Source organism: Takifugu flavidus, chromosome 16 (assembly GCF_003711565.1).
Source record: "Takifugu flavidus isolate HTHZ2018 chromosome 16, ASM371156v2, whole genome shotgun sequence".
Lineage (NCBI taxonomy): Eukaryota > Metazoa > Chordata > Actinopteri > Tetraodontiformes > Tetraodontidae > Takifugu > Takifugu flavidus.
Window position 1 is genome coordinate 9,426,978 of NC_079535.1, and position 22,772 is coordinate 9,449,749.

A 22,772-nucleotide genomic window follows, 5' to 3' on the forward strand; every position below is an offset into this window, starting at 1 on the left:
ACGAGTGCATGTATTTCCATAGTTACTTTGTCCGGAGAGCGCAGCGTCTGTAGGAACCAAAATGGTTTGAAAAGTTTAGCTAGATTAGGTTGGCGATCGCTGTTTCATTATTACAAGAACTATTTTCTACCGATCTGCTTTGAGGGCAGTTTTTGAATCATTCAAGAGCGTAAAATGGAACTTGCCAAAGAAAGTTTAGATGATATTTATGGACCATCGGGGACGCAGCACACAGGTGATGACGCTGTTTCCGGTGTGACGTATCCTCCCCGAACATCAGCAGCTCCTGTCACTGGTGCTGACAGTCAGGTGAATAATGTCAACTAAGCTGGCCTGTATTCACATCCCAGCTCTGAGCTGATGTATCTGACAACCTTTTTAGGACCCGAGCCGCCCTGATGTGACTGAAACTGTCTCTGCTGCCGGAGGTCCTGACAAAGGTAAAGGTTTTTGGGGGCTTTTAGGTATTATTAATGGAAGCAAACTTATAAATATTTCAGTTTGATGCCCCCTGATGGCAGCATTGGGTTTGCTGATTATTGCATGAAATTAAGTTTGCACCAAAGGTTTGTTGCTCTTTAAAGGCCAGAGGCATGAGGATCTGGAACTACAGAGAGCCATGGAGGAAATGAAGCAACTTGATGAAATATTGCTGAAAATGATCTGCAGGGAGAGAGAAATCAAGCGCCAAAGGAAAGAATTCCAAGCACGGCTCTGGCAGGCTTTTCTGGTAGAAAGAATATTCACTTTATTTTGACCGCGCCACCTTATGAAAGGATGGAAGGCTGATGTAACATGTCTATATTTGCAGCAGAATAAGCCTGAAGATCACTCCGAATGCACCAGTGAAGCTGTAAACACCAGGCTCTTTTTGGCCCTGGAAACACTTACTGGTAATAAGCAACAGTTTGCAGATCAGTAACAGGAACATCCAGCACTAACACACCTTGTGTCTCCATCTTAAAGCGACAGATGAGGAGCAGAACTTTGTACCTGTGTTTACAACTCAGGTTCCGGAATGTGAGCACAGCAGGGACCGAACCCCGGAGCAAAGTGAGTTATTACATTTTAAATATAAATGCAGCATCTGTCAATGGGCTGAGATGCGCTGCACGTTTTGGCCGCTTGGTGGCAGTATAAGTTCAGGGTACCTGTCCTTTTTTGGTTTGTGGAGACAATAAACCAACTCAATTACTGCAGGAACTTTCCAAACTTTCCAGATCCTGTTTTTTTTTTAAAGGGAACAAAAAAAAATCATAAACCCCAATATTGAGATAATTGAAAGCAACAACCTTTAAAGATGTGCTCTAGCTGGAGGTAAGGTTCACATTATGTCTGGCCAATGGTCATTATTAGAGTGTTCTTTTATGTCTTAACTATTTACCTCTTGGTAAACGCTTGTCTGGCAGGTGAAAAGAGAAGCGGCTCCTGCGGATCATTTGAAGCAGACGTCGAAGAGCCCGGGGAGAAGCAATTTGGAGGCAGCCACAGTGGGACCTCCAAAAGCAAGAAGAGGCAGAAGGACTTTGTGAACAGGAACATCGAGGTAGGTCAAAGTTCAAGGACACATCGCATGACTCGGCACGAGCCTCCTGTTTGTTTTTCCACCCCGAAAGACACTGATTTGTTTCTTTGGCATCCTTTTTTCTCCTCCTCACCCCCAACAGATGGTGTGCGGCAGGAAGGACGCGGTGTCCCGGGCGGAGAGACAGCGTCTGGCCGAGCTCCTCCAAGAGATAGATGAAGAGGAAGATGCCGCTTCCAGAGGCGCAGACAGCGAGGTGGGCCGACATCAAGTCCTAACTGACAACATGTGCTGAAAGTTTCTGAATACTTCCTCCCTTAGATCCAACTTCTGTCGCTTTGGTCTTTTATTTACTGCGGCGCGCAGTCTGTCGGTTAGTGACGTAACTCTATTTCAGGGTCCCAGTTTTCATTAGTGGTGTCAGAGGCTTTGTGACTTTGTGGCGAACTGGAAGTCAAAACTGGATGAAACCCAATATCTGTGTCTGCATGACGCATCTATGTAGCATTTGCTAACTGTCGTGGTGCTACGTCTGTGGGGGCTGGTGACCTGAGGACAGAGATACTCCTCTGAAGGAGGACTTCCTGTTATTGGGACACGAGCTGTTATGAATGGCCGCAGAACAACACATCATTTCTAAAATCAGGACATTGGCAAGGATGCTCTGGCAGAGCCCCCCCCAGGCCACATTAATCACGGGTGGCTGCCGCACACATGCAGTGTTTTTGTATTTCTGACTCCTGTCTTAACAGGCTCCACCGTGCACTGTAGTCGTGGTAACCTGGGGCTGTAAATCAGGCCCAGCGATTGTCTGTAACTGTCAAATTGTGCTGGTGCTGCGATAATCCGTCTTTCCCTCGACCTCCACCCGCTCGGCATTTTGTAAATTCCACGCTTGACACGAAGAACAGCGATCCACCCCGCGGCGGGAAGCGGCTTTTACATTTTTGAAACGTGACCTAGCGCAGCGTGGCTGTCGGCACTGGCCTAGCGCGGCGCTCCAGGTTTCTCCTGCCTCCCCGCTCACAGCTGTGCTCTCTGCACATTGGTGACGTGTTTTCTTTGGTAGTTTGGCATTCGACTCCCTTCGCCACCCACGCGTGAACGGAAGTCACTCCTCGACGCCTCCGCTAGGCATTACCAAAGCGCTGAGCTAGCAAGGGAAATAGGTTTGCTACAAAATAAAGCAGACTTTTGCTCAGCTGGATTATTTTCTTCTAGGGGGACCTGTGGGCTGAGTCAGCCCTGACAGGCCAGGGTTACACCCCGCAGCCATCAGACCTGGAGCAGCTGACCGCCATCGACTGCAAAATACACCTTCTGCTTCCTGTCAGGGACGTCCTGTCAGTGCGGGACCCTCCAACGGGCCCCGAATTAACCCAGGTATGGATGAAATAGTGTTTAGAAGCACAGAACCACTCCAGACGTCACCCAGGCGGGGGTCTTGTAACCGGGTCGTCTCAGTGGGGCAGCCATGACAGCATCCTGTCAAAGCTTTTGTCAGGGATACTCAGGGGGTCACACCCATGTTCACACGTGGGAAAGCAGAGCTGTGTGTGATGCTGTCATTGGGAGCGTTGGTTTACTTTTCCATCGACGGTTGCACCATGTTTTCCATAAGATCACCCTTTAACCCCCCCCCCCCCCCCCCCGTGGAGGATTGGACCCTTTTGAATCAAAAAGAGCAGCCAGCTTGGAGTTAATGACACCGAGGCTGTTTGCATCCTTGTTCTTTTATACATCCATTCACATTTTGATGCTTCTGCCAGGTTTTACTGCTCAAACCATAAATATTCCTAGTTCCGAGTATTACACGCACATCGGACAATGGAGGAAAAGTGTAATTCCAGGCCTCTGTCTCAGCGACTACCTCAGGCTCTTATCAAACTTGCTTTTAAGCCAGTTGGCACGCTCGCAGGGAGGAGGCCCGTCAGTGGAAAATTCTCTTCTTCAGGCCATGAAAGCCGTCGCAGATTGCCATTTTCTATTACCGCTCACGTCCCCGGCCAGGAAAACATGGCAGCGCTTCAGAGTTCGCGCTGGAAAACCTCACGGACGATGTCATAACGTCGTAGTGTTTATGTTGCTGCCTAATCATTCCACCTTTTTCCGCTGTAAATTCGTTCCGATTGCTTTGCTGGCGGAAGAGCAGCGCCATCAGAGGTCAACGGCGGTCACCGATGGCGCGTCGTGTGTGCGGAGGATCCGAGCTGTCGGTTTGTAAATCAATCCGAAATGCAGAGCTACGTCAAAGATTTGAGTGATTCATCATTAGCCTGAAGTCCTGAGAAAAGAATGTTCCTGATTGGAGGTTAGATATTCAGGAAAAGGTGGGGTCGGCAGCAGATTCTGCTGTGGAGGAAAGAGCTCATAAAAGTTAGTATTCTGGTGCAGCCTTTCCAACAATGGAAGACTGAGAACTCATTTGTAGTGAGCATGTGCTAACCCTGTCATAAACCAGAAGAAGAAGCATTTTATTGTCTTTATACATCAATGGTTTGAAATTCAAGCCCAGACTGAAGGTCAGTCCTGACCCCTGCGGCTGTGGCTGCACGATGCTGAAGCTGGCTGCTAATATATGCTAACATGTACATGCAGGTAAGTGCAGCAAACCAGTGTAAAGCAGGTTAATGCTCCAATGATGTGAATGATGTGCCAGTCTAAGCAACATTTCGACCTGCTGGAGAGACTCGTGCACTCTGCTGGAAGGTGTTTTCTTGAATGAAAGCAGCACATCCAGGGCCGGGGCCACAGTGGATCCACTTCTGACAAACTGATTTCATAAATAAATCAATGGTTTGACAGCCCTGCCTTTATACAAGCAGGGAGTGATGTCTAAATCAGCGGTTGAAACGAATGAGTACACATGTCCACCCTCCACCGTGGGGTTTATCCAGTAGCTGTGGTATTACTGGGCAGCCTGATGGGCCGCTCAGAGTAACCTCCTCTGACTCTGTTCCCACCCTTTAATCATCTCGCCGGGATAAAAGAGTTTGGGGAAAGTGAAATTCCACCTCATCCATCCATCATCTGCTCTCCATTAGCGCTGAAAACGGCTAACTCGGACATTCCTTCCCAAATAAAAAAAACATATATATAAACTGAGCCGCGAAACAGAGCCTCTTTCTCTCAGAATAACTGTTTGCAGATGATTAGCGCTGAAATGACGCCCGATATACCGGTAATGACTCGCTGCGTTTTAGTGCCTTCACGTGGAGCGAAGAATAAAATAGGGGAAGGCTGCAGCTGTAGGACGCTGACACCATCTGCCCTCTCTGCTGATGAACCTTCAGACCAAGTCTTCCACGCCCACATCAGGGCCTCTAAATCTTAAAGATGCTTTTGAATCTGTAACGCACACAAACGCCTCTGACAAGCTTCATCCTCAGCCTCCATTTGCCTCTGGATCTGCAGCACGTGGCCACGTCAGACCCGTCAGCTGTCCCATTATACATGGAAAAAGGATCCACCTGTCCCCAGTGAGCACTTGCTCTCATCCGGCTGTGACCTCAGAACTTGGCCCGATCCTTTCCCGGTAGGTCGATGTGATTAGTTCTGGGCCGCAGCCTCAGGAGTGGCCTCTTTGGCGAGGTGGCTGCCCGAGACTTAGTGTCTGTGAGGCCTGGCGCCGGTTCGAAGCGCCCCCCCATCAGAACGTAATGACAGAGTTGGTAGGAGCGGAGTGCCAGCTCCAGAAAAGGCCTCAGGTTTTCCCTCTCATTTGGAGACGTTAACATACAGAAGCGGCGACCGCATATATGGGCCCAGTCCGGGAGTTTGCTTAAACAAACAGTTATGCGGCGGGAAACATCACCGGGTAAAACAGGCTTGAGTCCACTGGGGTGGCCCCCTTCACCTTTGACCTTCCCTGTGCACAGCAAGGCAGCAGGTGCACGCTCACTGGATGAGACGGTATAGAAAGAGCAGAAAGCAAAGCATTAAACCGCAGGATCATTATAGGGGGAGCACATCATAAAGCCACACGGCGAGTCATGGTGAACGGCCTGATGAAGGAAGCGGCCCGACAGCCCTCCCTCTGGCTCTCCTCCAAGGATGTGGGAGGAATGGGGGAAATAGGTAGCTGCGTCAGCCGATCCTGATCCCATTACACTCCGCATTCTTCGCTCTCTTCCCCGACACTCGGGTTTCAACTGAAATCATCTTTTTTCCTTTTTTTGGTCATTAAAAACAGCTGCTGGCACGTTGGCTCTGACTGCGCCGCCGTGGGGTGATGCCCGCACCACCCACGGTGTGAGGGTGATGGTGGGGGGGGGTTCTGCTGTCTGTACTGATCCGCTTCTGTGCGAGTTGCAGTCCAGAATCAGACGTGCTGCTGTTTCAAACGTGGCTTATTCGCGGCGGTCTGAGAGAAAATGAACGACCGCCAATATACCGAAGGGCACGTGCCCCGCTGTATTCATCACGCCACCCCTCCCCTCCTCACCACGGCAGGAGCATAGTAACGCCAGGCGTGTTTTTGTTGTGCGTTGGTTAGCCGTGTTTCGTGAGGTGAGGTCACTGGATCGCATTGCGTTGTTGCTAATGAGCCCCATGATATTTCAATAAAACCGCCGATGAGTGGGAACGCCGGACTCACGCGAGGAGAACAAAGATAAACAAGAAAAAGAAATGATGTAAATTCAGCAACAAACCAGGAAAAAGTTGACATTTCTCGAAAACTGGAACGACTCTTTTGTCTTATCACACTAAAAATGCAAAAATGGGCCCATTCTAATCGTATATTCTGCTACTCCAGCACTGATATGCAGCCTTTTTCCTGCTTATTCTACTAGTTTGCATCTCCTGCACACTCTTAGGTTGGATATCACTCCAATGTGTTTCTTCTTTCCAAAGAAAGGGGAGATGTAGAGAAAGAAAGTGTTGTAATGGGAACCGAAATATATGAGTTGAGCAAGAAAATACAAAAGGAAAAAAGAATTGGCTGTCAAAAGTTGAAAAGGCTTCAGCTTTTCATCTTTAATCAGCCTCAGAAACGTGCAGAGGGGAGCAGAAATGGCGAGCGGCTGAGCGTTGTGCCTGAACACAAACCCGTGAACTGGTAGATTTCCCAGACACAGCTGAGAGGCGACCCGCAGCTAGCCGCAGCTAACATCTGATCATGTTTATGGCCGAGGGGATCCGCAGGTCAAATATCCCCTTTCCTTTAAAATATGCGGGCTGAATTTGCTTTGCAGAACTCTCACAACAACTGGACATGTTTCCACGAGCAACCCCCCCACGTGGAAGCCTACAATGAGTTTGGATGGAGACGACAGGAGTCTCGGGGGAGAGCCCGCCGGTATTCCAGGCTGATTCTCAAGCTCTTGCAGTCTGCTGACCAAGAAAGAAATACTGTATATTAAAATAAATGCAGATTCTATTCTCAAAGGCCGTTGTTGTTGGGCAGGAAAGAGAACGTTACAGCTGTATGGGAATAGAACTTTATCTGAAAGTGTTGAAGCTGAAATCCCATAAAAGGTGTTGTTGTGGCCACTTCATGTTCTGTGCACAACCCCCCCCCCCCGCTGCTCCTCTGGTGATGGGAATGTTAGAACGGATTCTTTTATTCGGTGTCATTCTGGATAAGATTTCCTGAAATCACAAAACCCCTCATTTTCAAAGCCCTTTTGGATGTGTCAAAGTCACACACATCCAAATAGGCATGTTGAGGACTAGTCAAGAAAACCCCAAAAAATCACCCATAATTCTGCAAAATGTTCTGTTTGGAAGGCTGAACAATGACCTAGATACAGTAAATCACCACAGCCGGGAATGATAAACTGTAAATGGCTGGTTCTATAACCAAGCTCTGCGCTCCAAATTTGTAATTTTGCAGCGAGGAGGCGAGTTTCCTCACTGAATGGTTTCCATGGAGAAAGGCTTTGATGATCAAAGGAATGGCACTAGCATGCCAACAGCTTTAATACAACTTTTTTTCCCAGTTAATCGAGAAAAAAAAAGGAGCACAACGAAAAACATTCATGATATGAGGTACAGAACTCAGCCAAACCGACGTCGCGTTGCGTTAGAAAGCTGCTCACTGACGATGTTTACCTTGTGATATTTTATCTCTTATAATTAAAAAACTATTAGCGTGACATGTTAGTCGCTGAATCTAGGTCAGAGAGTGTGCCTGAGCATACACAGCGTGTGTCATCAGGGATCGTGAAGTGTAAAAGGATGTTTGGACATTTAGCTCCTCCAGATGCTTCTGATAAATATTTGACATGGGCTGCTTCGTCTTGTGCGTGTCATTATTTGGCCAAAACAGAAATGACCTTAAAGTAGTGAAGACTTGGCTGATCACGGCTTTACATTTAGTAGAAAAGCTGAATACGTGGAACTGTTTGTGATGGCAAGCTGCGATTCAGTATTTCTTTAAAGGTGGTCCGACACCTACAATATTAGCCCTCTCTGGGATGTTTGAGCCCCAAAAAAAAAAAAACCCAAACCTGACGTGTGAGCGTCATAAAGTTGACGAGGGGGATTTTTGCTCCACTTCTGGCTCGTGTTAGCGCAAGTGAATCCTAGTCAAGCCACAGCGGCCGTGTGATGAATCTGATTAAAAAGGTTCATCATGTGACAGCCGCAGTTCCAAATGAAGCCAGTTCTGCTTCCGTTTCTTAACGAGCCTACACCTACGCTAGCTGGGATCGTCTCATACGCCTGGAAAAAAGCCTTTTCTTTCATCAGCTCACACAACTACGTGTTATTTTTTTAACGTCAGGGCCAAATGAATGATCGGTGATCCACACTGGCTCGTTTTTTTCTTTGATTGACAGTTTATGGGCGCGTTTAAGGCATTGTCTGCTCCAGTAGGCCGCTGACCTCTCCCACTGCTCAGTAAAAAGCTACAACTCCTTCCCAATACTACAAACAGGTTCATCAATCTTTTTTTTTGTCATCCACCAAATATTCAAAATAGTAAAAGCATGAGCTCCAGAGGAGGAGGAAGAAGGAGGAATAAACAAGGACTTGGACTTAAAACTATCAGAAGTGGGACAGTTTTATGGTGGCGACAGAAAGTAGAAATACGAGTCTGGAGAGTCTCTGCCGCGGCTTCCCAAGTGCTCCCTTCCAAGCCCTCACAGGTAGCGCTCGTGGCAAGGCCTGTGGACAGGCCGTGGCGCGTACGCCGGCTCCACGTGGCACTGCCAGCGCTGCAGATCTGAGAGAGGGAGGAAAGTGGCTCCACACACCAGCCTCCTGTTGCTGAGTCGGCACTCTTGGCCTACTTTCGCCGTAACAGCTCGGTACCTTCAGAGAGAGCAGTCAAATGTCGTTAGCGAGATATACTGCCTGGGGTATGGTTCTCACTCAGCAGGGATTAGATTAGCAGATTAGAGGACTAAGGAGTTGTCATCTCATTTCTAATCTGCAACAGATCCCGTTGTACTCGATTGTGACATTGTAACGGTTATTTTACGCAGCAGGCTTTAAACTCCCCCGTATTTAATCCTGCCCTTCAGTTAGAAGCTCTTGTATTGAGCTTTAGCAGATGAAATGGGCTTAAACAAACACACTGTGCTTTTGTTATTTGTCCTGCTTGTGTTTTAACGGTGACTGACAGAGGTTTGTAATATAACAGCCCTCCCAAAAGCCACGGTTAATAGGCCACTGAGTCAGTGTGTGGCTACCGCACGCTAAGACAAACTCTTGGGTCAAACATTGGCTACCATCCACAGCCCTTTTTCCCCCTTTTAGTGTGAACGTTTGCATGAAAAAGACCTGCGTCGGCCTGATCTTTGTTTATCTGGAACGTGCAGTAGCATTTCTGACGTGACGCTCTGACAGTTTCTTAGGCCGGCCGTGCCGGCGCGAGCCGTCCCTCTTCAGCATCCTGACTCAGAACCAGTGCTTCCGGGATGGCAACGAAGGGGAGAACGGGGCCGCGGCGCTCTACCCATGTAGCACATACATTCCAATCTACGTAACCAATGTGGGCCAAACGTAAGCGTGACTCGGCCGTTTGTTGTTTTCTTGCTATTCTGGCTATTTATTCCAGAATGTGTCTGCGTGAAAGGATCCATCTGCTCAATCTGGCAGCCCCGACCACAGATGTAACCCATATTGGAGCTGGGACGAAGCTCCAGGCTACCAGTCCTAATGGCTCTCCCCGGTGTTTAACAAAACAGCGTGATTGACGTGATACAATTATCTGTTCCTTTGAAAGGAAATATCAGGGTTTAACGGACGAAGTAGGGCTCCCTGTGAGGCTTCCAAGGTTTGCGCCTGGTTCGAGCTTTTCTTATCGCATCAGGAGAGGAGGGGATGGTTCATCAGCTGCAGCTGCTTCACACACTGGTGACGGCATTGGGGTGGAATGTGTTGCTTCCATTTGAAGTCATAAAATTGATCTTGGAATATTGTTAACCACTTAATGAACGTGGGCCACATGCTCGCCAAAGGTTATCTGGAAGTCGTATTGGTATCCAGCTACTAAAGAATTGCTTCATAGCAACAGGCCAGACGTTCGCCTTTTTCACAGGTTGTCAAAGCACGGATTAACCCCCCAGGACACACACACACACACACAACCACACACACACACACACACACACACACACACACACATACAAAGACATTCTTTCTGCAGACACGCCTGGTACACAGCATCCACTACTGTCATGTGATCATAATCGATAGACTGAAATACATCTACCTGAGCCAATAATGACTTCGGACATGCTTTTCCCATTTCAAGAAAACAAAATCTGGATCCCAGAGGCCTCACAGTGGTCCTCTGACCCAGATACGTGTGTGGTTATTGGAACTCGTCAATGGCAGGACAGGCCGCTGCTCCGAGGAGCCAATTACCAACATGGCTGATGGTCACATTAGGCCAAGCCCGTTTCTGCTGTCATCTGTTCTAAATTCGTAGTAACTATAAGCTATCACCCTTTTCAAAAGGAAGAGGGAAATATGGACATTTTTTGTTTTTTTAGGATGATTGTTATGATTTCTGGTCCCAATTAAGACTCCTCACTCCTCCAAGAGCTCAATCTTTACACAAAAAATGAGTTGACATGTTTAATTCTGTCATTTCTTCATCAGTGTTACGTTTGTAAATACGTTAGAAACCGAACCCAGTTGCAGTCCATGACGTAGGATGAGTACAGTTTGAATTTCATTTTCTAGACTTTGCAGAACAAATGAATAAAATAAAATAGTGTTTAAAATAACATTTTGCGTTTTGCTGTGATTTCAGGCATCCTTGGCTGTGGTGAAGATGGCCAGATTCATTGAACAGCCACTTCTCTTGTCTAAATTCCACTCATTTACACATTTTCCAGTGTAACTTCTGACATATTTTGACTCCCCATTCAGTCCCTAAAAACAGCCCTTTTGAACGTGCGTGCCAAAGCGCAGCGTTCTGGGAATGACCCGGCCTCTGTTGTTGTGTAAAAGGAGAAAATGAGGTATCTGCACCCGTGTGCTACCATTCCACTCAACACTTTTGCTACGCGTGCGACAACAATAACAAACAATGGTCGATTCTTCAATACTGTTTGTGCGGCCGACTCTTTAAAGTCAACAGTGATTCTTCAACCAAGTGTATGTTTACTAGACTGTCACCTGGATCAGCTGGGACACATTTCTCACACATGTCAGATACTTAGTGGACCGATATGAGAGGCAACAAACAAAATACACTGCCAACTAGTGGCCCGGCATGGAAATGAGTGATTTTAGATTCCTGGGGTTCTGAGCAGCAAATGATCATAAAAGAAAATTCTCATCCATCAAAGCTTTGAATGTCCATCTCTGGGCGAGGCACATTGTGTTTAACGTTAACAAAGATTTTACAGCCCCGGTGGAAACACTCTCAGAGCACAGTTGGGAAGTGCAGGAGCCTCTCAGGCGAGTCTGCGTGGTCAGGCCATGTAATTTGGTTCCATGATGAGCTCAGAACAGATTTTCTATAAATGTGAGCCAATTAAACAAGGTCTCAAGTACCCAACTACCATGACTGGTGTCGGTGCTGGGAGAGAGCACCACTTCTTCCCGACGTCTGTCAGAACTGAAAACAGATGTTGCCTCTCTGAGCTCATTCACAGCTCGTGGTGTATGGCATACTTAGGCCGTTGTCATTATCTGGAAGAATCTGCTAACATTCACGTGTCAGAGTCATTCCCATCAGAATCGGCGACCCATTGAGAACGACCCCAACACCCTAAAGATGATGCTTGATGCTAACAACAAGGAAAATACTTATTTGGGCTATTATATACCATTCATATGAGGATAAGGATATTGTTTTGTTAATAATGTGTCATAAATTATCTTTACATGTGGATATAAGTCCTCAGGCAGGAGTACAGCTTGAAATTGTGCTCAGGTTTGCAGTTTGCACCTTGAAACTGGAAAGATCATTACGAGCCCTACGCTAATGAGAGGTTAACGCCATGGAATAAAGGGTGTCAGATCTGGACAAGTAGAATCCAGTTGACTGGCTGTTAATTCAGCAGAAATTAATTAGTAATTGGTGGTGAGAACTATGTGAATTCTGTGCCAAATTATCATCTCTAAACCCTGAAGCCACTTTTAAGTGTTGCAGGCTGGGCTTTCCGAAAGTAGGACGGCTGTTGTTTTCCAAATTAAACAAACTGTTCTGCCCAAAGGTTTGGTTTTTTGTTTAAGGAACATGCAGTTAGTGGTGTCAGAATGGTGGCAGAGGGAGCTATTTTTCCTTTTTTACAGGCTCGTTATATCGCCTTTCTCACACGGTTGCATGAGAGGAGCCTGATTCTGCGTCCTGGCGTCCCCGTTCTGGGGATGAACCCAGGGTTTCAGTGTCAGCCACTTTCACATGGAAGCTGTCATGATTTCCCAACAGACAGATGACACACACACGTGCTCTGCAAGTCTCTTTTGTCAAGCTTGAAAAGAAATATACACATTTTAGTGACCAATCTTAGACAGACAAACATTGTCAGCATAAATCCAAATCTACGACTAAACCCTCCTGGGATTAACTGACATTTCTCAAAACAGCATTTAAACTCTCAGTTTCTGCATGTTCTGGGTTCACGTGCCCGGCGAGATGTCAGCTTTGCACCAAACATCTACATCTTAGCATGAACAGGCTGTAAAAATCCCATTTTGGACTAGCGAAAGGAGATAAAACATCTGGAGATAGCGGCTGGATGGACTCTCCGAATTACCATTGTGCTTGGCTAGCTTTAGATGCTTTTTATAGGGGGCGCTGCATTTATGTCACAATGTGGCCGTGCCGCAGATCATCCAGGAGGGTCAGGGCCTCACCATTGTTCCCACTGCAGGGGTTTTCCATCCTCACTCCTTACTGAGGAATACATCAAGGGCGGGGACCAGTATTTATGCTCGCGCTGTCCTCTGAGATTTGCCACACCTATATTCAGTGTTGACATGCTTTGTCCGTCACAAGCTGTCAAATGTGTTATTTTTGTTATTTTGATGTGAGCTTCAGGACATCCTCTCTGATAATCACGGCCTCTTATGACCTTCATGTTATCTGCAGAGCTCCTGTGTGTGACTCATTACGTTTCCTCCTGACCAATTTTTCAAGGCGTCTTTGGAGCTCGCTTGTGGTTCTTTGGGTAAAATCAGTGCACGTGGTGCGCCACTGGTGTGTGTTTTCTGTTTTAAACCCATGTGGGCTTTTAGGGTTCCAGCTGTAAGTGCCTTACAGTAAAAGAAACAATTGTGCTCATCGTTTTGTGACAGACTTTAATGTGGAGGACGGGAACGACGTTCACACGATATATTGTGATGAGCTTTGATGCGGTTTTTATCCATATGTTAATGTGTCTGAGTGACATCTGTGAGACTTTTTGTGAGAACCGGTCGTGTCTGTTGCACATCAGGACTGCCTCCCAGAAGCGGATTGGAGCTGCGATGGGGACCTGCGGCCAGGAGAGAGGGTCCTGCAGGATATAAAGGAGTGGAGCCGGCTGGAGAGGCGGCTTCAAGAGATCCAACAGCAGCTGGAGACCCTGAGCTGGAGCCAAGAGATGACTGTGAGTTCAAAGCAGCTATGTTCATTAGCTCACAACCCAAGTCAAAACTCTCATAATCCACACGTGGCCTGTCCACAGTGATATACGGCTGCATCCAGACGCACACGCGTGCATGACAAATGCTTACAAGGTCACTCTCACTTTCTCTGTCAGAGACTGAGGGTGAAGAACTCACATGCAGCGTCGGTGTCCTTGCAAAATCCACGTTTTCCTGCTTTCTCTTCATTCACCTGAATGGAAACAACAATATCAGACTACACTGGAGGTTTCTTCTCCCTGGTCTCTCCTTGTTGTCCACCAGTCCCTGCTGAGGTCTGACTTTGAGGTGGTGGAATCTGTTTTTCTTAGCAAGGAGATGGGTTCTTTCACTTGATGTGGAGAATATTCCAACATCTAAAAAGTGAGCAGCCCAGATAACTGCTAAGGGCTTTAATAATGAACCACAGCATGGTGTGCATGTCTGGTTTTATCATGGCTGCCTCCTTCTCGCAATGAATCAAGTAATAAAAACCTTGTGGCGGCCACGCCCGCACTTGAGAAGACACATTATGTCATGCAGCCCAAATATATCCTTAATTAAAGATCTACAGTACTGAAATATTTTGAGAATTAATCTAAGCAACATTTGAGTAAATGTTTCTCTTAATGACAAAACCTCAAACCCAGATGACCCAAACATGCTTGCATAGCTTTCCTTCAAACGAATGATCGGATCCAGCCAGACGGCATGTGGTCCAGTACCAAGGACTTGGTTGATATGAGTAACTCATAAAAACAAGGTTGTAAATACTGGTTTTCCAAAGATTTCACCTTTTTCACAAAGCCGCGTTGCATTTTAAGGTTCTCCAACCACTGTCAGGCAATGGTTGCCACGGCGTCACTTTTCCCACCGTCTTCGCGACTCGGAATTTAGCACAATTATCAGTAATTCAAACACGTGTCAGATGTTGAGCACAGACTGAGAAGCAGAGGGGGGATTTATCTCCCACTAGGGATTAAAATCAGACCTGCAGCACATGGGTGAACTCCCTTCATATTAACAGTAGGATGAAGAACGGGCTCTCCTCCAGCCAAGCGGGGATCTTTATTGATTATCACACACTTATGTAAGCACACTGTACCATCCATCATCACACACACACCCCTGGCTCTCCATCCAATGCTGGAATACCCAAATCGGCCCAGTTTAGCTCATCAGAACAATGACAAGGTGGAAAAAAATGATAGATACGACTGACGATACATCCATAGTTTTTGGTCTGAGGATGTTGACCTTTCTGGAGACTTTTATTCACAGTGACAGTTCATTGACTTCATATAAAGTCTATAATGTTTAACTGCATTCCTGCCCTTAAATGAGCTATAAGGCAGGTTCTGTTGTGACTATAAAAGGAGCTTTGTATTCCATTTACTTTTGCTCTCCTCTGCTGTGTTTACTGTATAATTCCTTATTTTGTGTATTCTAAAACTATACGAGAAGCTATGATGACATTTGTTTATCTTGCAATGTAACTTTTATACTTATTTCAGTTATCTTGGTTAGCATGGAAGCTAGCTGATAGTTGGTATTTCCTCTGTTGCCAAGGACACAGCACACTTTATCATTAATAAATCAATATTATTTTATTGACATTAGTGTATATTGACATGTCACAGGTAGCAGAAAGTATCAGAAATCAAAGTTATGATTAAATCAGGAGCCTTTGAGCTGTGCTACAGGTACATTTCCATTTGTCCCTTTCAAAGGAAGGGTCTTATTGTAATGATCCATCTGCACATGCTCCCGATGCTCTGGGAGGAAAAGAGCCACCTGGAGAGTCTCTGCAAAGCCTGGACGAAAATATTCGGCCTTCTAGGTACCACGATTTCTTGGCTTTCCAGCTTTTGCTTCAAGGTCTGCACCTCTTTTTGCAGCTCTTCCTCCTTTGTTTGAAAGCTCACTCTGTCCCGATGAAGTTCCGTCTCAGTCTCATTCAGATCATCCCTCAACCTTGCGATAATCTGCCTCTGATTGTTCAGCGTCTTTGTGAGTGTTTCAAAAGCAGCTTTTTGCATGGACGGGACTCCGGCCGTCCTGGTCCCGATGTTACCAGAAGTTTCCAGCCTGTGAGAGTGCAACTCCTTCATGCTTTGAATCATGTGAACGTTGGCACTCAGTTTGGCCTCAGCCTCGCACAGATCCTCCCTTAAACTGTGGATGATCTTCTCCTGGTCGGCCAGCGTGGCTGCAAGACTTTGATAAGCAGCTTGTTGCATGGACGGGACGCTGGTTGTCTTGATCTTACCGGCTTTGGCAGCAAGAGAATTGTCCAACCTTTGCTTGTACAACTCCTTCATTCTTTGAATTTTGCGAAGGACGACCTCTTTTTCTCTCAGGGCGTCATTTGTCAATTTAAATTGCCGGTTGAGCTCGATTTTCAGGTCGTCGTTCAGGCTTTTATAAAGTGCATAACCTGCCTCTGTCTTCTCGTAATCACTTTTCATCTGTTGCAGCTGCGTCTTTAGCGTTTCCATCTCTTCTCTCGGGTTGGTACTTTTCACAGGCGTCTTTCCCTGCAGGAGATTCAGCACCTCGTTCAGCACTTTTGCCTTCTCTTTTAAAAAGGGCCGCTCTTCTCGTTTACAGCGTAAGAGTGCAGTTTTGGTGACTAATAGCTGATTCTTAACATCGTTTTCCCAGTCTTGAGTAAATGCTTTCACATTTGGAGAAAGCTTGGTTTGCTGTTGTCCTGACAGTGTTGCGGAGAATGTTGAGAACATTTTCAGGTCTTTTAATCTACCGTCGAGTAAATAAATGTAATATATAATCACTCCTCAATTCGTTATAATTAATTTAGAAATAATATAACTATATAACATTTATATACTTTATATATATAGTTTAGCCCATTATTGGCTTTGTGGCTTTGATGCTCTGAAATCCCTTTGAGGTAATTATGCCCAAAGTCTTTGATATTTATTTGGACAAAATAGTTTAAGTCCACCATAAGTTACTGCAGTAAGTGTGCGGAGGACACTAGCATTTTCACTGATAATAGGTGCGTTTGCATAGCGAGAGTATCGGGTAACTACTAGGGGCAGGAACTTTGCAGGAACTCTTTCATCTCACTGGGCCCTCTCATTGGTCCCTTCTCCACTGGGGTAGCACCCTTTGGTGATGACACGAGTTTCAATTGTGTGACAGTATTGCTGAGTAACCCACAACCCACACCCAGGATTTCTTCTGGCCAATCTAAGTTCCTGTAAATATCCGCTCGGAGGAGGTTCCTGCAGTGAACTTTGCACCATCAGCTCCAGCCCATAAAATTACCCCAAGTTTCCCGCGATGGAAACACTTAATTTTGGCCTTGTAAAAAGACACTGTCAAATTGTTGTATGAGACAATGTTTAATTGAGGCTAACTTGGGTTCTAAAACTACTGGAAAACTGGATGTCAATGGAACTAGCTAGTACTCAAGAAAAGTAATAAAAGAATAAAAGCTCTGACATGAATGATGTCACCCTTCTTACCTGGGATGGAATTTTAAACCAGTCAAGGGTGGTCACTGGAGTTCCATCAGACCTTCTCAAACTCTTTTTCACACCTGCATACTGGATCCACTACATCACATTGCTTAAGACCCCTCAGATTGCTCATTTCAGTTGGGCTTTACAATGTTCTAAGATGAAATGTCAAAAAGTAGACACATGTCTGAGATGACACTGCGCTCCGACAGAACCCCTTCTTGAGGATCAGCTTCTTTTTTTGGCTAATCCCTAAGGATTCACCACTGTCTTCATCCAACCCTTTCCTCTGTATCCTCCTCACTACATCTAACATCACGTCTTTAATTACATCCATAAATCTCTTCTTTGACCTTCTTTATCCCTTCTCAGTGTATGCGTAAACATCTGTAGAATATCAGGACTTCAAATCATTTAACATGCAGCAACTTAGATAAATCCTCTACAGCCTCCGCCCTCTCCAATGGACTTCTAAACCTTCCTCGGTATATCATCAGGAGAAACTGTTTCAACTCCTCCTTTTGGGTCACCTCTTATCCTCGTTCTCCATCATTTTCCTCATTCCTCGGCTCTTCAAAGTACTCTACATTTTTATCCCACTTTTGGCTTCTGTCAGCAAATGTTCATCTCTATCTTTATCACCCTAAGCTGCTTCGCTTCCTTTACTCCAAAAAAGGAGGGGGGGTCTGGAGGAGGGCCAAACTTACTTGTCTAAAAAGCACTGGAAGCCTTAAAACTGAGGCCCTCAGTCCCTTCACCAGATGCTGGAACATGGTCATCCAAAGACTTGGAGCACAGGGAGATCCAAATCCCTATGTTGAGGGTCTGAAGAACACAAGGAGGACCTGAGAAACGGTGATCAGAAGGACCTGAAGGGCTATCCACATCTGATACCACTGCTGTCTGTTACTGGTCTTTGTCCTCAGTGGCCAAACATTTTTACACTACACAGGTCACAGAAGTTTGCTTCCAAGCATGCAGCCAGAGGAAGGGCCAGACCTTTGGGCAGCTGTCTGTGGAGCAGCTGGCTGGAGGTTAGCCTCCTCTAGCCTTGTAGGCCACAGGCTTGCATGATGAACTCTGCTAGGAGGTGCTGCAGTTGTCTGGAAGGTGCTAGCAGACACATCAAATGGCCTGAACTGTAGATCTAAAGTGCTTCAAACTGAACCATTCCCAGCATCCAACGGGAATGCACGGGTCACTGTCACAGAGGCCACGTGCCAATATTTTCATTCCTGTAATCATGTGTGGGCCATCTGGTTAGAGCTGGCCAAGAGTCGCTTTAAAGTCAGTTTTAACGAGTTTCCTCAGTCAAATGAACAAATCATATTATCCACATTGGCTGACATTTGGTTAACCGTCCCCCCCCCCCCCCCCCCGCTTCCCTGCACATGCAGTGATGTAACACGTTTACCCCTCATGATAGAGAAAGCCAGTAGTGTGTTAGGCACACCTTGTGGTAAAGTCAGTGACTGCCCGTGTTCATGGAGAACAAGCCCCAGAGAACAGGCGGCGATAAAGCTGAGGTACGCTAGTGGAGTCAGTCACCTTGAAAGCCGAGCGGCCCACTTCTGTGGTACACTGGTGTGTGTCCCAGAGCCAACGGTTCCGAGGCACTAGACCATTTACTGGAGTGCAGATAGCTGGAGGACTTAACAAACCTGGCTTTGTCAGGTTGGTGTCCAGGTGGGAAGCTGATACAGCGTTGAGGTTAATAAGGAGAGGAACTGGACTCTCCTGCTGCGGGGGAGACTCCACATTTAAGTCCATATCGTTGTTTCTGCATCCATGCGGAAGAAGACAAAAGTAAGAAATTGTGTGGCAGAAGTCTTCTCTTACACGCGCTTACGACTGTGTGGCTACAGGCGAGAACGATATAAGTCTGCTGGGCCTGAGAGAGCAGGTGGTGGCTCCCTAGTTGTATCATCCGGGGTTGAATTTAACACTTCAACAGCTTCACGGATGCAAATCCTGGAAGATGAGCCGTGGATCCGGGGCGAAAGCTATTGTTAACATGTGTGGGATTTCACAGCCTGGGGGTGAAAGACACGTTGTAATGCATGTGCTCGGCTTCCGAACAGCCACGTCAAAGCAACTTCTTGTGAAGTGATGCTGCGTGGACCGCGATCGATCGAGATGTCCGCACCGGTTCTGAGCAGAAATGGATGCTGGCAGGCAGAATGAGAAGGGGCGGGGGTGTTGAGACCGCAGCTGTGTCTGGATGCAATTTAGCAAGTCAACACTGATATCAATGCATTCTTAATAGGCAAAAAAACAGATATTGTTCCTGTTGATTCTGCCCCATTGATAATCTAGTGAAAGCTTGATGCACTGTGGGTCCGAGTCTGTTAAAAACAGACTTTTAGCAGTTTGTAGGGGTCTGTTGAAAAAAAAGGTTCTGCTTTCTCCTAAGACCTCAACACCCTGCTGCTTAAAGGCATCTCTGCCTCTTGTTTGATCCGATTAGTTTGGTATTCATGCTAAAGCGTCAACATTGACCACTGATCAATGATTTCAGTCCGTCCCTCCCAGACAAAAACGAGAAGCGACCCCGCTTAGCGACAGAACGTGATACTGCAATTGGTTAAATATCTCATTACGGCTTTAAAGTGTTCAGGGGAATTTCAAAGACAGAATCAGAGCTGTCCAGCAAAATACTTGGCTTCGAGTCTTGGTTCTTCAGTACAGTTCACAGGTTCCTGATGGGATTAGTTATGAGTTTAGGAAGGCCTTTTGAAAATATTCATCTTGGCCAAGATTTCACTATTATTTCACCACTCAGTGTGTGTTTAGGATCAGTGTCTAGCTGGAGCTCCCTGCAATTCACTGGAAACTCACTTTTTGGTTATCCCTTGAATATCTGAAGCACTTCTCACTCTGCAGACGCCACTGTGCCATCCATACTGGCACGCTGCACGTCATAATCACCAGTCAATAAGTCTGACACGGCTTTCCTCTAAAAGTAAGCTCTCATTATTTAACTCAGAAGTCTCACAAACCACTTGAAATTTTGTCCGAAGTTTACAGTAGCACAGCATTTTGCAGGAATGATTTTGTTTTATATTTATGCATTTTCTATGTAATTGTTGCTGATTGGATCGAGGGCTGTGGTTGTCTGTAGTCGTAGCTAATTCTGTAAGGTATGTAGCCGTCATGTAATTGTTTCAGAGGTGCTGACAGACTGATGAGACTCTGTAGACATATGCAGACATGCGCTGGGTGTTTCAACACACTCTGGATTGCTAGGTTGTGTATGTAAGCTGCACTCATTTGAACTTGGCCTCTTAATAATAAGAACGCAGCTGGTAATATAATACAAATAACAGCTGCTGGACAACAGTGATGTTAGCATACTGATTTTAATAACTAGCCAATAGCTATAATATCTCTGATATTTAAAGCTATAATAACTAGCCTATAATAACTAGCTCCACTAGTAGAACAGCCAGCAGCTCTATTTGAACACATTCTGAAAAACATACCACACATACTGTATAAACTCTTTTTCATCTGCCTTTTAGAAGGGAGGGTCTAGTGAGCCCACAAGCAAACGTGCATGTTAAAGGTCAGAAGCATGAATCACCTCAGGGATATCACAGTTGGAATGCCTGCATTTTGCCTGTGCTCTCTCATCCGTCCACAGTATTCGACCTGTATCTCTCATATGTGCACTCATTTGTTCCAGGTGGCCTTAAAGTTGACTTCAACTGAACAATCTTGTTTCTTAATATCTGCTAAATGTGTATCTAAAACCCCCTCATGTTGACATTACAAGGTGATAATATGTGTGTTTATATCATGTGGTTGCAAATGCTTTAAACAGGGAATGGAACAGTAAATAACTTTATTAAAACAGTTCTAAGCAGTGATCTATGAGCCTGGCAGCTGCAATTACAGGTGCATTTTCTGCTTCCATAAAACCAGCAACATTTTAGCTCAGATTTAAGATTTTCTTCTGTTCATAAAAAAAAAAAAAAACTTTAATTTTGCTAATGTGCCTTCAGGAACTTGACCTTTTAAGCTTCTTGAGTTTCCTCTCCACTACTGAGAAATTAGGAAGACCTTATTAAATTAGAAGCAGCCGACCCTGCAGCCAAATATCCGCACTCAATTCAGTTCTGTTCTTTCTCCAGTCTATCATAAATGTTGGTATGTCTCCTTGAACTCACGCACACTCCCAGAAGGCTGTTTGTGAGGAGCCTGGCTTATCAGTAGAAAAACAGTAGGTCTGTCCAACTGGCAGCGTTTTTACTGGAAGCTTCCAACAAGGCCCGTGGGACGTCCGCTGCAGTGAAGAATTAATACGAACTACCGCTGTTATCATAGGCCAAGCATTAATACGGCACATTCTGGAATCAGGAGTGTTACATCTGGGCGGATGTAAGAGCACTATCTGGAAACTGAAAAATATTGACACTGCATTTCCAGTAATGTAGACGTGTAACCTGGAGACAGCCTGAGTGTCTCCAGGTTAGCTCAGTGTCAGATAGCTGGCAAACGGGTGGCTTTCTCCATGCAGACACATCTGCACATCTCCTTGACATTGCTTTCGCCGCAATTATTCCCGCTGTGTAAAACAACAGCTCATGCTCAAACACGTCGTTTTTCTTTCGGTCTCCCCGCAGAGCGAGCCGCCGGACCTAACCGAGGAGCAGTTACGTGGTCTGCTGGACGAGTGCGAGCAAGACTACTGGATCCAGGATCTTGAAACAGACGAGAGCCTGTAAAAGAAGAGCCAGGGATGCAACTCGTGGATAACAGAAGAACATTCAGCCAGCATCAATATCCTCTAATCTCTGATGGGGAGCAGCTGAATCACATAACCGTTTGATTTGGAAGACTTTAAAGCCACGTGTGGGTAATCTGTCTTATGCGTAACATAATCGTGTGACCTTGTGTCTGCCTCCGTGTCTGCACCGCACAGCTGAAATTGCATCCTCTTGTTTTTATTTGTGTTTTTAACTCTGCTTGAGGAAACAGAACAGCGGGGCCACCCTTTGTGTTTACCTAACTATCCGCGATGAGGACAGAAAATTGCAGCCGTTAACTCTAATAGCCAGGTATGGAACATTCTGCTAAAACCTTCTACCGGGCATAACAGCAGGTCTGCTGGCTGAACTCTGAGGATTTGGTATTCATTTTGGGCATTTTACCTCTGAAATATCGTGTCTGTAATGTGTAGTCAAGCATCTGAAATGGCTTTTAATGATGGAAGCTTGTGTCTTCAGCTCCCAGCATTCCTTTCATTCCTCCCTCTATAGGTGTTCTTCCTACACAGATTAGTAGGATCCTCTGAAACTTCACCCCGCCTGACCTCTGTTCATCTCATCAAATCAAAATAAATAGAACTATGCTAACAAACGATGGGGAATTATGCGTTCTGGGTTGTTGTGGGGGTCATTTGTGCTCTGGTGATAAATGAGCTATTTGCTCCTACTTGTATCATGTGGCCCAGAGGTCCTTCCACCCCCCTCCCTCTAACCCCGTGCTGGACACCTACAGGCTTGTTCGTCACGTGCCGACGCATCCTTAACCGCTAGACCCTGTTTAAAGGAGATAAAGTATTCACATTCCTCTCCGCTGAAAACACGACGGTCACCTTAGTCTCAAGGTCAAAGTGCAGCAGGAGCGCGGCGAGGGTCCTATTATCAGTCCCCCGCTTTACAAGGAGGGATGCATCAAGATCCTTTAGTGTCAAACTTTGTTTGGGACAGCCACATGAGAGTCCTTCCTAATTCCAAACA

The 22,772-nt window shown here is 46.0% G+C and overlaps 1 protein-coding gene across 2 annotated transcripts; it reads left to right on the forward strand.

Annotated features, from left to right (window-relative positions):
• Positions 1-21: 21 nt before the first annotated feature.
• On the forward strand, positions 22-22,389 carry fsip1 (fibrous sheath interacting protein 1). 2 transcript variants are annotated; one of them, XM_057058868.1, is made up of 10 exons: positions 22-309; positions 383-440; positions 585-730; positions 812-893; positions 967-1,053; positions 1,410-1,546; positions 1,668-1,781; positions 2,747-2,908; positions 13,372-13,524; positions 21,654-22,389. In XM_057058868.1, the coding sequence occupies exons 1-10, from the start codon at positions 175-177 to the stop codon at positions 21,753-21,755; spliced, it is 1,176 nt and encodes a 391-aa protein (XP_056914848.1). In that variant the 5' UTR covers positions 22-174; the 3' UTR covers positions 21,756-22,389. The 2 variants fall into 2 exon arrangements, with proteins under 2 accessions (XP_056914848.1, XP_056914849.1); XM_057058869.1 differs by lacking the exon at positions 2,747-2,908.
• The last annotated feature ends 383 nt before the right edge of the window (positions 22,390-22,772 follow it).

Coding starts and splice junctions, on each gene's coding strand:
- fsip1 (XM_057058868.1), top strand. CDS start 175: ATGGAACTTGCCAAAGAAAGTTTAGATGATATTTATGGACCATCGGGG. Junction 310..382: donor TCACTGGTGCTGACAGTCAG/GTGAATAATGTC, acceptor CAACCTTTTTAG/GACCCGAGCCGCCCTGATGT. Junction 2,909..13,371: donor CGGGCCCCGAATTAACCCAG/GTATGGATGAAA, acceptor GTTGCACATCAG/GACTGCCTCCCAGAAGCGGA.